Raw genomic sequence first — 15,237 nt, 5'->3', positions numbered from 1 at the left:
TCATCCTCTAAGTGTTTGGAAAGTTTGTATATTTCTCATTCTCTTCCATTTTTACAAGTGTAATAGTCGAGAGGAAATTGTTGGAGTGTCATAGGATAAACTTGTGAATTTTACCTATTTAGAGGTAATATTTGAGTTTTTTTTTTTTTTTTTTAAATTGATTTTTTATATTAACGCGTGAGCACGTATTTGGGATGTGAGAGAAAAAAAGGTTAGATCATAAACTAGTGAAGAGGATCCGAGATTCTCTTTTAACTTAGGTAAAAAGGGGGGGTTGTGTAGGTTTTAGGTGTATTGGAGAGTGGACGTAGGCAAATTGTTGTACCACTATGCATTTTAGTGTCTTCTTTTTCCTGAATTCCTTTTATTTTTGTACTTAGTTTGTTTTGTAATGTTTAGACTGCATGTTAGGATTTGTTGATCTTTTGCTTTGCATATTTGTGATATTAACTATCAACTTGAATTGATTGCTTGATGTTATTTTGTTAGATTGACATTAAAGTTTGGTTGTCACACGTATATCAACTAGGGTTTCAAAGTTAAAAGTGGCAGATAACTGTAATCACCCATTTAGTATTGTCATTCGATCCTATATACGATATTAAGAGATCTTTAAACTATGGAATTAAATCTCGTGTTGCGCCCTATGAATATAACGTCTGATGCTATTGATTTCAAATGGAGTTGCATGTGTTCCTCCCTGGTCAACAACTACATAGCTATCAAACTGTCCAACTTCCTGCCAAATGCAATTGCACGACCAAAATAATGACTCATAATCTAACCACAATCACACGAACCTCTACAAACAATACATCAAAAGATCATTACATTTCCCCCTCGTCTAGCTGCAATGAGTGTACTTGTATGTTCTCGAAGTGCCTCACAAATATCACCCTAATACTTTGTCGTGTTCAAGCATCATCATACGACAATATCAACCATCGATTATTGAATCAAAGGTAATACATATATGTACTCAAATACACACATATCAATTTTTTATTTAACGTGAAGTAGATATTAGTTAAAGCCACAAACATGACTTTTAAAAAAACAGTTTTTACTTTACTTAAATGTGGAATAAATATTAGTTCAAGGTAAAATGTGATTTTTTTTAAAAAAATTCCCTTTATTAAACGTAAAGTAGAGATCCTCTCTAGACAAAATATGATTTTTTTTTTCTTTTTGTCTTGTTTTTTTTTTTTAAATATATGATGCTAAAAAAGTTAAGGATAAAATGTGATATGTTTTAATTTTTTTCCCCTTCTAACTTGAAATAGAGATAACATGTGATAAAATTTATTTTTTTTTTTAATAATTATTTTCGTGATTCGAAATAAAAAAGTATCGGTATCGTTTATTTATTTTAATTTTAAATTTATATGTGATGCTTAAAATTAGAAGAAAATATTATTTTTTGATTTAAAAATAAAATTGCCTAACATGATCATATGACCAGCATCAAAAAGGGCAAAAGGTAAAATCAAGAGTTTATAAACGCATAGATACAATATAAATTTTAGATAGTATAAATAGATACTTAACCCTATAAAATACCAAAATACGAAAGTGCCCTATGATCAAATTTCGTGATTCATTCTTTTGTTCTTCAAATTCTATTGATTTCTATTCCTCCTTTCTCCCGGAGAAGAGAGGCGGTCAGAGGCTCGAGATTTTCCGGCGAACAATTCTGTGATTTTCTTCCCCTCCTCCGCTTGCCCTGCTTTAGCGTTTCGAAGGAAAAGCATGGCTTGTGTGTACATACCGGTACAGAACTCGGAGGAGGAGGTCAGAGTAGCTCTCGATCAACTCCCCAGAGACGCTTCCGACATTCTCGACATACTCAAGGCCGAGCAAGCTCCGTTAGATCTCTGGCTAATCATCGCGGTTCGTTCTACTCTCTATAACTACAATGCTATGTACTTTGATTTCAACTTCCCTCCTTTGCTCATCTTGTGACGCCTGATTTTGTCGTATGAATAGGTTTTGTTTTCAGTTATGAATACCTAATTTCGAACTTTTTGAGTGATATGCGTAATGGGTGAAGTTGATGCAGTATTGTGCTTGTATCGTACTAATAATTATTGATCTACGAGGGGGTGACCAAATTCTTTGTGCGTGCGTGCGTGCGTGTTCTTTTTCTTTTTGCGGGTATTTTAATGTAAGGAGCTCTTTTTAAGTTGTTGATTATGCGACTGGAACCTAGTCATATTGTTTTCTTTTCTTTTGTTTTTGTTTTTGTTTTTGTTTTTTTTGTTGTTTTTTTTTAAACTTCAATTTGGGTACGAGTGTGAAGATTGATTGATGGAGTGCTTTGGTTTCCAATTGGGTAACCGTGCGAACTAGATGGGGATTGTATAATAAAGGACTTAGAGGGAATGTGTTTGGTCCATGGTAGCCATCAATCTTCTTATTCTTTCTTTCTTTTTATTATTATCCTTTTAATTTTTATTTTTTTCTAATTTCATCGATGGAATGAAATTACAAAAGGATAAGGAATGCCATGTAGATTACAAAAACCTATTCCACTGAGAAGTAAGAAAAGTAAGATTGTAATCACTAAAGAATGGGGTGAATTTACACCAAAAAAACGGCAATATAAGTAAGGTGTTAAAAAAAGGATGAAAATGTCATAGTTTTGTCTTTGAAGATGCGTCAGTTCCTTTCAAGCCAAATGTGTCAAAAGAAAGCTTTAATGAAGAAAGTCGATAGGACCTCTTTTTCCTTTATGAATGGGTGACTAGTGAGGTGAGGAGTGACTGTAGAAGGATAAGAAGATCATTGGAGAAGACCATGTGATAATGGAAGGCCTCCAAAATCTTTGACCAAAAAGCATGAGCATATTCACAAGTGACAAAGAGGTGAGTAATAGTCCTGCTATTCTCGTAGTTGTGGCAAAGGGTACACCTATTAGCGGCAGAGACGATCCAAGAGGCTTTTTTGATCAATATATCAACAATATTTATGCATCCATGGCTGTGTTCCCATTGGAAAACTTTGGCCTTTTTAGATATGGGACTTTTCCAGATGATTGAGTATAGATCTTTTGGGTGGATGATTCCACTGGAAGAAAGTTTGCTTGATAGAGACTTGGCTGTGTATAACCCCATGGAGTTCATGGACCATTTCCAACAATCCTCCATCAAGGGAAGAGGGGAGATAATAATTGTGGATAGTAGGGACCGTTCATTGATCTCGTTTTCAGTGAGATGCCTTCTCAAGTGAAGATTCTAGGGTGTTGTCTCTCTATTCTAATAGTATGCAATAGTAGAATTATTGTGTAGTGATAGTGCGAATATTCTAGGAAAAGCTTCTTTGGGAGGAAGTTCCAATCCATGTATCATTCCAAAAGGAAGTGGCTGCCACATTTCCAACAAAGCTGACAACGTTGTCAAGAGTCAACTCCTTGTTCTGTATGATATTTTTCGATGGGCCCTCGAATAATTTGAACATTGTTTGGTTCGGTTGAAGAGAGGGGTCATTCTTTGTAAACAATAAGATGCCTCTGAAGGGTGAGTTTTCTCGTCGTGGTATCTCTAGCAAGGAGGCTTTGGTTTTTAATTTTAAGTCAGTCAGCTCAGGACCCCCTTCAATAATACGGAGTTTAATCTTCTGCTACTTCAAAGAGTGTAAGGCCCTCTTGTTTGTATTTCCATTCCACGAAAACATTTCTATAAAACTTTTCTAGATGAGCCGCGACTTTGGATGAGATCACAAAAAGGGAGAGAGTACATGGGAAGTGTTGCTTGGATCAAAGTTAATTGTCCCCCTTTCGAGATATGTGTACCACTCCAACCTTTAAGTCCTCTCTACCTTTTCAACAATAGGTTCCCAAAATGGCACCAAGAATGCCTTTCCATTGAGAGGTAAGCCCAAATATATGGAGGGCCAATTACCAACCTTGGATCCAAAATTGAGACAATCAACCAAGTATCCATGTTTAAGCGCAAGAATTCTGATTTCATGTGGTTCATACCAAAATCTGAGGCATCTTCAAAGGTGTGAATGGTATTTAATAGAAGAGATGGTTTGTCTTTTCTTGGAGAGGAGAAAAGAATCGTGTCATTGGCAGACTGCAAATGATTGTTGTATAGACCTTCATTCTAATTCTAAAATCCTCGAAAACACCATTTTCAGCCTCTTGAGAAAGCATCCTGCTTAGATAATTACTCGCCATAATAATTAGAAAGGGGGAGAGGATCACCTTGATGAAGAATAACCCTTATTTTTCCCTTGGTCTACCATTAATGATAATGGAAAACTTTGCCAAGGAGATACAACTTTGATCCATTTTCCTCCATTTGCGCCCATAACCTTTGACAATCATCAAATTATCGAGGAAATTCCAGTTGATTGTATTAAAAGCCTTTTCAATGTCGAGCTTTATAACGATAGCCTCTCTTTTGGTTTGTGCACAGTCACTGTCTCTTTTAGTATCTTACTAGTTTCTTTGGCACCTAAATATAGGAGATTAGGTAAGATGTCCTGTGAGATTAGTTGAGATACGCGCAAGTTGGCCCTTACACTCACAATTATAAAGAAAACTTGGTGACTGTGTGAGCTTGGAGACAAGCTTAGCTCTTGGTTGTATAGATGTGTAAAAACATTTCCTATTCAAATGTAATATTTTTTTGGCGAAAGGTTATTCTAGATTTGATGGTTTTTTTGGACAAAGGTTTTTTCAGATTTTATGTGTTTCTTGGCCGACATGTTAGAGGGTTTACCATAAACTTTGTGTCACTAGGTTTTCTATGACCACTTGAATTGTTATTCTTGTTTTGGGGATGTCTGTCTGTCTAGTTTCTCAGGCTTGGTTGGTTTGGGACCTTTGTTATCTTTGTCTTGGAATAGAGATGGTTACACTATTATTGAGGAGAGGTGCGTCTAAAATTTCCTTTCTAGGAGAAAGGATTTATTATTTTTATTATTTTTTTGTGTCAAGCTAGGTTTATTTATTTATTTATTTTTTTCCCTGGAAGATTGGCTTGGGAGGAGCAATAGGATTTTTAGAGAGGTGGAGAGGTTGTGTGTCGACGTCTTGGAGGTTGTGAGGTTAAATGCTTCTTTGTAGACATCGGTCACTAGGCCTTTTTGTAACTATGAGTTTAGTTTGATTTTGTTGGAATGGAGGTCCTTTTTGTAGTTTGTTGGAGTCTCCTTTTTTGTTGGATTGTTTTTTTGTATGCCCTTGTACATTCTTTCTTTTATGTCAATGTAAGCTCAATTCCTTATCAAGAAAAAAAATGATTACTTGAATCCGCAGCCAGAGGTGATGTTATCCACTATACACTTTTAGATTATTCATTTGGTTCAATTCCATATTTATTAAGTATAGAATTATTTTTCCCATGCATTTAATTTTAATTTAAAACTAATGTCCATCATTTCTCCACCTCTGGTTTATGCTGTCCGAATGATGATTGGCTACAATGAGTCAATTGCTACTTCAAGATCAATTATAACTTGACTATCAAACTTAGAAGTTCATGCCTTTTAGGACAAACTATTCTTTTTGAATATGTTATTTCTGAGTATATATATTTTGAGGTTTCTTTTAGCATGTAATACATCCATGTCTGAGTTTCTGTGTATCATTTCGTTTACACATTCCAGAGGGAATACTTCAAGCAAGGAAAACTGGAACAATTCCGACAAATTCTGGAGGAAGGGTCGAGTCCAGGTATTGGCTTCTTTTCAAATGTTGGACTTTTGGTTATTTTTATTTTTAGTAAGTGTAATACTTTAATTAGTTGCGGCTACTTGAGTAGAACAAACAAGCCCACAGCCTAAAAAAATTTCTAATCTTATCTCAACATTTGTAATTTCATTAATGTTGCAGAAATCGATGAATACTATGCTGATGTTAGATATGAAAGAATCGCAATCTTGAATGCCTTAGGTGCTTACTACAGCTATCTTGGAAAAATTGAGACAAAACAACGAGAAAAAGAAGAACATTTCATTTTGGCCACACAATATTACAACAAAGCGTCAAGAATTGATATGCATGAACCTTCAACTTGGGTCGGAAAAGGTAAACTCTTCTAGTTAAAATTTTGTTTTAAGTTTAGTTAGATGTTATGACATTAAAATTAAACTCAAATGATTGCCTTTTGCTATCTGTTTTAAACTGCTTGTGATCTTCCTTTGATTTTGTCTTTTCAATGATTCTTTGAAGCATGCTTGGAATTATAATGCTTGAAATGTTCACAGGTCAGCTTTTATTGACCAAAGGGGAAGTAGAACAGGCATTTGCTGCATTCAAGATTGTTTTAGATGGAGATCGTGACAATGTTCCTGCTCTTCTAGGTCAAGTACGGGCAAAATCTTTCACCTGACTCATAGTTAACTGGTCTTTGGTAACTCTAGATCATGGAAAAGGTGTCATCTAGAAGATGATTACTTTTTTGGTTCCTTGATTATAGATTGTTTCTTTTAATACTCCTTGATTTTAGAGTGGCTTTTTCTGAAAGACTTTTTTTTTTTATAATAAAAAAAATTTCAACGCTACTATTTTATATATTCCCTTGCAAGATGAAATGCATCTGCATGCCTATTTTATCTGATATTTGGAAGTAGTTGAATGTTAATTGCTTTAGAATATGCTGTACTTGATCTTATGAACCTTTTCAAAGTTTGCAATTCTCATTCAATTTATCTATTCTATCTGATGTACCTGATGGATCATGTGCTTCACCCTGGTCTCAGCAATGTGGTGTAAAATTATTATTGTTGCTTCATATTTAAGTTTGCTAGTAACTTAGTTGAGGTGTGATCCAATTCTTAAAACAAGACTGATTACTGAAGGAGTTTGTGTTGGTTGATCTCTCCCCTCAACAACTTTGGCATATCTGCAGGCATGTGTTGAATTCAACCGTGGACATTATTCTGAATCATTAGAGCTGTACAAGGTTGGTTGTCTTCGCATGTCTGCACATTAAGTGATTTTGAATCCACTTTGTAATCTTTTATGCTCAGTGGGGGCCAACTTGCCCTCTTCCTTGATTACTTAAGTTCATTGGAAGGTACAATTATCTCAAACCAATTTGATGATGCCTTTGGTCTTGTAACATGAATTTTCTAACAGAGGGCCTTGCAAGTGTATCCTGATTGCCCTGCTGCTGTAAGACTTGGCATAGGCCTTTGCCGCTACCAATTAAAACAATATGGAAAAGCTCAGCAAGCATTTGAGAGAGTGTTGCAGGCTAGTGATATTAGCTTTTTCAATCATCAATTAAACTCATGCGAACTTACCTTCTTGAAGTTGATGTTGGCTTAATATTTCTTAATTTTATACTTGCAGTTGGATCCAGAAAATGTTGAGGCTCTTGTTGCTCTAGCAATCATTGATCTGAACACAAATGAAGGTAGGTTTCATCATGGCTTCCGTTCCTTCTCATTTATTTTTACTAGGTCATATTTTCTGATACGTTTGAGTAATTCCATTGTGGTGTATATTCACCACCGCAGCTGGTCGAATCAGAAATGGGATGGAAAAGATGCAGAGGGCATTTGAAATATACCCTTTTTGTGCAATGGCTCTGAATTACTTGGCAAATCACTTTTTCTTTACTGGCCAACACTTTTTGGTGGAGCAATTGACTGAAACTGCACTTGCCATTACCAACCATGGGCCTACAAAGTCTCATTCTTTTTATAATCTTGCTCGATCTTACCATAGCAAGGTATGGTAGCCTTCTTGATCTCATAACCTTAAGAAGGAGAAGATTACTATACTGATGGTAGAATGTCTGTAGGGAGACTATGAGAAAGCTGGTTTGTACTACATGGCATCTGCAAAGGAAGCTAATAAACCCCGTGAGTTTGTATTTCCTTATTATGGTAAGTTTGTTTCCCAATTTTTTCTATCTGTCTGTGGCTTTATGATTTATTTTCTTTTTGGGTATGTTAGAATAGTTTGAGTTTGGTAATGCCAAGTCTTTTTAATATATTTTTTTCCAGACCTTTTCCTCCCCTCTTCTCTCTCCCTTGCAAACTCTTAGGTACTGTAATGTGCCACTGCTTTTGAAGCTCTAATCTTTTAGCTATCTTGATGAATGTTTAAACAAGGGTGCCTAGGCAATGAGTTCTCCATTCTTTGAATTAGTAAAAAAAAAAAATGACGTTTCTTTATCCAGAAAAAGTAGAAAAAAAATTGCTCCAAAAAACCTGTCTCTCTCTAAAAATTCTCTTGCAAAAGCTTTGATTATTAACATTTCAATGATCTTACTAGTCATATCAATTTATTTTTTCATGTATAAATATATTTTTCAATTGTGGGCGCTTCATGCCCCCAGTCCCAAGGCTTTTGCCCTATTGTAATAATGACCCTGAAGTGTATTCTTTAGATGACTAGGTTATCTTCTTGTTTGAAGTGCTTATTTCCTATTTTCCCCTTGTGTTTAGTTTACTGCAGGTGTACTTACAAATTATGGCTTTTCAGGGGGGTTTATTGAAGTGATAACTGCATCAATAGTTTACTATTCTGTCTAATGATGTTGCCATATCGATTTGTCGTTAAATTCATTATTTCTGATATTTTGTTTATTTGGTTTAGGTTTGGGTCAGGTTCAATTGAAGATGGGAGATCTTAGAAGTGCATTATCAAACTTTGAGAAAGTTTTGGAGGTTTATCCCGACAATTGTGAGACATTGAAAGTGAGTTGAAACTAAAAAGATATTTAGATGTGTTCCAGTTACTTGTAGGCCCAAGGTTTTTGTATTTCTAGCCTTCATTATTTTGTGTCTCATTAGTTGAGTTACTGGTTTTGATGTAGGTACTTGGTCATATTTATGTTCAACTTGGACACGCTGAGAAGGCCCAGGAATCTTTAAGGAAAGCTACAAAAATTGATCCACGTGATGCACAGGTAGACCTTAAGTTGGGGGATTTAAGAGGCTTTATCATGTCTTGATGTTGCAAGTTGGCATCTCCCACCCTTAATGTTGGACTTGTTTATTTGATTCCCTGTCCTTGATCATGCCTTGGTACTAATGCCTAATTTTATCATTATTACTTTACAAAGCTGTGATTGTTCCCTTACACTTACTTTTGGTGCTTTGGCATTGACAGATTATTTCTTTCATGAGCTTGTGTGGCATTTCACAGTTGATCAAATTATTTGACAAATGGTCATTAGATTACTTGTCTGATTGAAAGCATTAGCAAGAATTGCCTCTGTAACTAACAAGTTTTCTATAATCTATCAGCTGAAAAATGATGGCAATAAAACAATTAGCTCCAATTGACATTAGGCCTAGTGCACGTTCAACATTAAAATTGAACTTCCTGAAAATTTTATTGTTTGCTTAGAAGAAGAGTTTTCTTTAATTTTATAATTCTTTAGTCCGGGGGTGTAAAGCTGTAGCCTGTATGTCACATCACGTCACACTCATTCTCCAATTATTTTTCTGTTCAGTTTCTTTACAAAAAGTGGAACTAGAATATTTTGTTCTACATTTGATTGGAGGCTATCCCTAGGACAAACATCTAAATTTCTGCTTTTCTGTCAAAGCAAGTACTATTGTTATTGCCATATGTATGGACGAACTACCGTTTAGTTTTCACTACATGTAATGTAACGAAGAATTAAATTGCATGGCAGGCTTTTTTAGATCTTGGAGAATTGTTGATTTCAACTGATGAAGGTGCTGCTTTGGATGCCTTCAAAACTGTAAGGACTTTTTATTTATTTTGCAATTAGATTCTTTATATGATCGGTATTTACTTCCTAACTTGTTATTCCTTATTGCCTTTAATCTAATGATTTGTTTTGGTGATGAGTGTTATTACAGGCCAGCATTCTCTTGAGAAAGGGAGGTCAAGAAGTACCTATTGAAGTGCTCAACAATCTTGGGGTTCTTCACTTTGAAAGAGAAGAGTTTGAGGTGTGTATGGTTTGATGTTGAGATTATAATTGTTTACATCGAAAATTGTTCTAGGTCAAGTTATGAAGTGCTTCCTCTTTTATTTTCTTTCTTACTTCCTATTCTTGTCAGCTTGCGGAGAAAATTTTCAAGGAGGCTTTAGGTGATGGAATTTGGCTAGATTTTATTGATGGTAAAGTGAGATGCCCTGCTATTGAAGCAAGTGCGTCTGTTCTTCAATACAAGGACGTGGAATTATTTTATCAACTGGAGAGGGAAGGTCGTTCAATTGTACTACCATGGAAGAAAGTCACAAGTCTATTTAACCTGGCTCGATTATTAGAGCAATTGCATAAAATTGAAGTTGCAAGTGTACTCTACCGCTTGATTTTGTTTAAGGTATGTGTTAGTTCTATATTAATAGCTCTTTGGGGTTCATTATTGCACTTGGCTTTTAACATCTCCTGTCTTCGTTACAGTATCCAGACTATGTAGATGCTTACCTGAGGCTTGCATCCATTGCAAAAGCTAGAAATTATGTTCAATTAAGCATCGAATTGGTCTGTTAACTCTTCTGGCACATCTACTTCTGTCTTGAAATAAATTTTGTATTCTTAATAATATGTTCCTCTCATAGGTTAATGATGCTCTGAAAGTGAATGACAAGTGCTCAAATGCCTTGTCTATGCTTGGCGAGCTTGAGTTAAAAAATGATGATTGGGTTAGGGCAAAAGAAACTTTCCGGGCTGCAGGTGAAGCCACTGATGGAAAGGATTCTTATGCAACTCTTTCTCTGGTGGGTTACTTTTAATTGTGCACATTCATTTTAGTTCTTGTCAAATATTACTATCTTGATTCTAAGGAATGTGTAGCTTCTGTAAATTTCCAATGTGCCATCTTTCTGGAAATCACACTTGCATCCCACCTTGTATTGGTTATATAAAGCTTCTAGAGCGTTATTGGTGTTTTCAAATTACTTTCAGCATTATCATCTTTATTTCCCATTGAAACATCATTTTTATTTTCTCTGTTTTTTCTTTTAACGTTGGACAGGGGAACTGGAACTACTTTGCTGCACTTCGAAATGAAAAAAGAAATCCCAAGTTGGAGGCTACTCATTTGGAAAAATCCAAGGAACTATATACAAGGGTATGTTTTCAGTTCTCTGTCATCTGGCTGTTTATTTTGTCAATTAAGTCCCGATGGTTGATTCAATATCCACACATGGTTGAATGTTTCTGCTGGCTTTTTCATTAAATTTAAACAACGTTGATCTATCAAAGTTGATGGAATGAAGTTCAGCATCTTATATCATATACTTGAATTTTTCTGATTAAAAGACACATTTATTGCAGTTGTTTAAATGGACGATGATGGACGTATTACTTTCTATTAAAAAGAGTATGTGTGATATTCTATAAGCGAAGTTTTAAAATATGTTTTTTTTGCTGTATATGAGTTTTTCAATGCCTTAGTTTGAACAGATAAAGAAGTTCAAATATTTGTGAGGACTCCAATCTCGTAACTCTGTGGTGCCCTTGTTGAATCTTCCGTTTTTCCTTATTGTAAATTGTGATTCCTGTCCTTGATCTTGCAGTTTAATGGTTGGTATTCAATCTTTAATTGAGCAGGTTCTGGTACAACATCCAGCTAATTTGTATGCTGCTAATGGAGCTGGGGTAATCTTGGCTGAAAAAGGTCAATTCGATGTTTCAAAAGATATTTTTACACAAGTGAGCACTCGTATTGTTACTTCATACTAGAACCTTTTAGAACCTGCTATTTGTAAAATTAAGGCCATTAGCACCTGTTGCTAACTTTTTAGCTGTTGTAGGTTCAAGAAGCTGCAAGTGGGAATATTTTTGTTCAGATGCCAGATGTGTGGATCAATTTGGCACATGTCTATTTTGCTCAAGGAAATTTTTCATTAGCTGTTAAAATGGTATGTATTTATACCTTGTCCACAGTTGAATTGTAGGTGTCCTGTCCTAATCTTACTAATAAAAAGTCATTGTCATTATTTTATCCATGAATTAATGCCAAATGTTATCTTGCAGTATCAAAATTGCTTGCGGAAGTTTTATTACAATACGGATTATCAAATTCTTCTATATCTAGCTCGTACATATTATGAAGCCGAACAATGGCAAGACTGCAAAAAGACCCTACTAAGAGCTATCCACTTGGCACCTTCAAATTACACTTTAAGATTTGATGCTGGTGTAGCAATGCAGAAGTTTTCAGCTTCAACACTACAAAAGACAAAAAGGACAGCAGATGAGGTGTTTTCTCTATATTTTTGGCTTAAATATTTATTGATGTTGTATATCTGTGGAGAAATTTCTTTATCTCGATAAGGAGGCCTGAATTCATTAATAAGTTATCCTGGAAATATGCTCATCATTCCCTCAAGTTTTTGCTTGCTATATCAGTTATTTAGCTCCTTGTGTCTATGGTATAATTGAGTTGTAAAGCCATGTAAATTATGAATTTGTTCATAGTAATGCTTTACATTACAAATTATGTTATCCCATTATGCTGCCTCAATCTTTGACCCCACATGTTCTCCCCTTTTGCTTGGGTGTTGCATTAATTTTTTTTTTGCCCCATTGAAATTTATTAGGTGCGCTCAACAGTAGCGGAGTTGGAAAATGCTGTTCGTGTTTTTAGTCAGTTATCTGCAGCTTCCAACCTCCACTTTCATGGCTTTGATGAGAAGAAGATTGATACTCATGTTGGTTACTGTAAGCACTTACTGGAGGCTGCAGGAGTTCACCTCAAAGCAGCAGAACATGAAGAGCAGCAGATCCGTCAAAGACAAGAACTTGCACGTCAAGTTGCATTGGCGGAGGATGCCCGCCGTAAGGCAGATGAGCAAAGGAAATTTCAAGTGCGAATTGTTAATTTCATAAGTTGTATCTATTCCTATTTATAAAACACATTTATTTATTGTGAATGATGAATTCTTGTCTGATATTATTTGCTATAACAGTTGGAGAGGAGAAAACTGGAAGATGAGGAAAAACGGATGATGCAACAGGAGCAGCATTTTAAACGTGTGAAGGTAATTGTTTTGAATTATATTGTTTCTTTGAGTATTTGATTTATATTATCACAGAGCTTAAAAAATTTGAAAGGGAATTCATTTTTGAGTAACTGCTTTGTATTAGTAAGCGAAAGTGCTGAAGGAATTGTGTTCAGACACTCTTCTTCATTCATTTATTTATCATGGTAGGCAGGAGTTTATGGTTTCAAACGGAGTTTAGTAGTTTAGAGGGAAAGTTGATGCATTTTACCTTTTCTATGGTGCAATATTTTAGATAAATTCCTTTTATTTGTTTGTAGCATAATTCGCATTAGAGCAGGGTTCTATGCTTGAGTTCGCATGTACGCACTACAGTTGTGTAGTTCTGAGTAATGCTACACTTTTTGTCATAAGAAGTTGATGTGATATTCTGTTGCATGTTATTTGGATGACTATTTTAACCTGTAGTGCTTTTATTTCAAGTGATGTTTTTCCTTCTTGGTCGATTGAGATATTTAACTGGAGAATCAAAGCTTAAAGGTATGTGATCTAAACTTTCTCCAGGAGCAATGGAAGAGCACCACACCTGGTAAACGAAGAGAGAGGTCAGAGATTGATGATGATGAAGCTGGTAATAGTGAGAAGAGGAGAAGGAAAGGTGGAAAGAGGAGAAAGAAAGACAGGAAGGGGAAATCACATTATGAGACAGAGGAGGCTGACAATGATATGATGGATGATCAAGAACTAGACAACGGAGATAATAACATAAGTTATAGGGAATCCCGGAGCCAAATGAATGATCAGGGAGATGATTTAGAAGGGAATGATCAAGATGTTCTTGCTGAAGCTGGGCTTGAAGATTCTGATGCTGAGGATGAAGCGGTAATATATACTATTCCTTGATATTAGCTTTGAGAAAATATTAGCATCTCCGACTCTTGATACTGCCTCTTGCTACTGCACCTAATTTGTGCTTTAAATCATTGCATCTAGGGTTAGAGGAACAATGGTGTTCTTATTAACAAAAAGGGTTTAATATATCTCACCTAGTTTCTTCATGATCATAATTTAGATTCGATTTGCCCGTCCTTTCTAAAGTCTCCATTGTTGAGGTTGAATTGCTAATCAAAGTAACTGCTGATTTATATTTATATAAAGTGGCTCTCGTTTTTGTATGCGGGCTAGACCAATGCTTTTATATACTCTTAGGTATTTTACTCAATTAGTTTGGTTTGAGTCATTTAGTTATTTTTTACTTTTGAAATTGCAGGGTGTACCTTCATCCAATGCTGCCAGACGAAGGGCCACCTGGTCGGAATCTGAAGAGGATGAGCCTAAGGATACACAGCGAGAGTCAAGACTTCAAAGAGAAAACTCTGCAGGACTTGAGGATAGTGATGGAGAAATCAGATGAGATAGCAATAATCCAAACTGGATACCATCATTGACTCTCAAACTTGGTTCAGGAGTTTAATAGATATCCCAATCACGTCGTACCAGCTGCCCTTAAAGTTAAGGTGAAAGGAAGCAACTTGATGGATTATTACAACTACATTGGCTGCTTCTACTGCCAGCGTCCTGAGGCATCAATGTCTTGACTAAACCTTTTGTGATGTTACGGCCAAAAGAAAAGTAAATTTAAAATATCTCTCTCTCTCACCTGATAAGCCCCTCAACTTAGTGAAGTTTGTTCTGTATTTATGTAGTTAGTGGTTCTATAACAATTGGAAATTAGATAGAGAGATGGACTGATGACTTGCATTCAGGACTAACACGAGTAGAGTAAAGAAATTGTATTTCTTGTTTATCATGTAATTTTTACCGTTGATTAATTAGTAGAAAAAAAGAGGGGTTTTGTTTTTCTGTAACAGGTTATTAAAGATTTTCGAAGGTTGCCTTGACTCCTCACTTAAATCTTTATTTATTGCTAATAAATGGAACTGAATCCAATCTTATCTTAGTCTTATTGTTGGAGATTTCAGGGACGCGTTGTTTTATGTGCCAACAACACCAACTCTGCTGCCACTCTGAATTTTCATTATATCGATGGCAGGTTAGTCGTAGAAGCATTGTTTACCTTTCCTTGCAATGCTTTACAAAAATATATTTTGTTTAAATATGGAAACGTTCCTATTTGTATGCTAACAATTGAGGATGGGCAGTAAAACTACTGACATTGAAAGTTGCAACTGTTATAATTTTGGTACCTTCACTTTTGTAACCAGCAGATTGCCTATATTTTCCCTACTTTATGCAATTTAGTTGCTGGGACAAGTATAAGAAAATGGATTTTGGGGAAGTTGAATTTTATATCATCTTCCCTTCAATATAATCAGTTTAGG

At 35.4% G+C, this 15,237-nt stretch overlaps 1 protein-coding gene across 2 annotated transcripts; it reads left to right on the top strand.

Annotated features, from left to right (window-relative positions):
- Positions 1 to 1,556: 1,556 nt before the first annotated feature.
- LOC120070995 (protein CTR9 homolog) lies at positions 1,557 to 15,090 on the top strand. 2 transcript variants are annotated; one of them, XR_005480106.1, is made up of 25 exons: positions 1,557 to 1,890; positions 5,617 to 5,683; positions 5,843 to 6,037; positions 6,217 to 6,317; positions 6,861 to 6,914; positions 7,091 to 7,207; positions 7,307 to 7,370; positions 7,474 to 7,688; positions 7,761 to 7,845; positions 8,561 to 8,661; positions 8,781 to 8,873; positions 9,609 to 9,677; positions 9,799 to 9,891; positions 10,003 to 10,269; positions 10,350 to 10,430; positions 10,508 to 10,666; positions 10,924 to 11,019; positions 11,502 to 11,603; positions 11,705 to 11,812; positions 11,928 to 12,152; positions 12,494 to 12,760; positions 12,863 to 12,934; positions 13,460 to 13,777; positions 14,166 to 14,527; positions 14,878 to 15,090. XR_005480106.1 is itself a non-coding variant. In XM_039022973.1 (24 exons), exons 1-24 carry the CDS (start codon positions 1,750 to 1,752, stop codon positions 14,307 to 14,309), a joined length of 3,234 nt encoding a protein of 1,077 aa, XP_038878901.1. In that variant the 5' UTR covers positions 1,557 to 1,749; the 3' UTR covers positions 14,310 to 14,800. The 2 variants fall into 2 exon arrangements, 1 of the variants encoding a protein (XP_038878901.1); XM_039022973.1 differs by lacking the exon at positions 14,878 to 15,090 and having other exon boundaries at positions 14,166 to 14,800.
- Positions 15,091 to 15,237: the final 147 nt, after the last annotated feature.

The sequence above is a fragment of the Benincasa hispida genome, chromosome 2 (genome assembly GCF_009727055.1).
Source record: "Benincasa hispida cultivar B227 chromosome 2, ASM972705v1, whole genome shotgun sequence".
Lineage (NCBI taxonomy): Eukaryota > Viridiplantae > Streptophyta > Magnoliopsida > Cucurbitales > Cucurbitaceae > Benincasa > Benincasa hispida.
The sequence above is the reverse complement of the archived record's forward strand: the minus strand, read 5'-3'. Positions and strand labels throughout refer to the sequence as shown.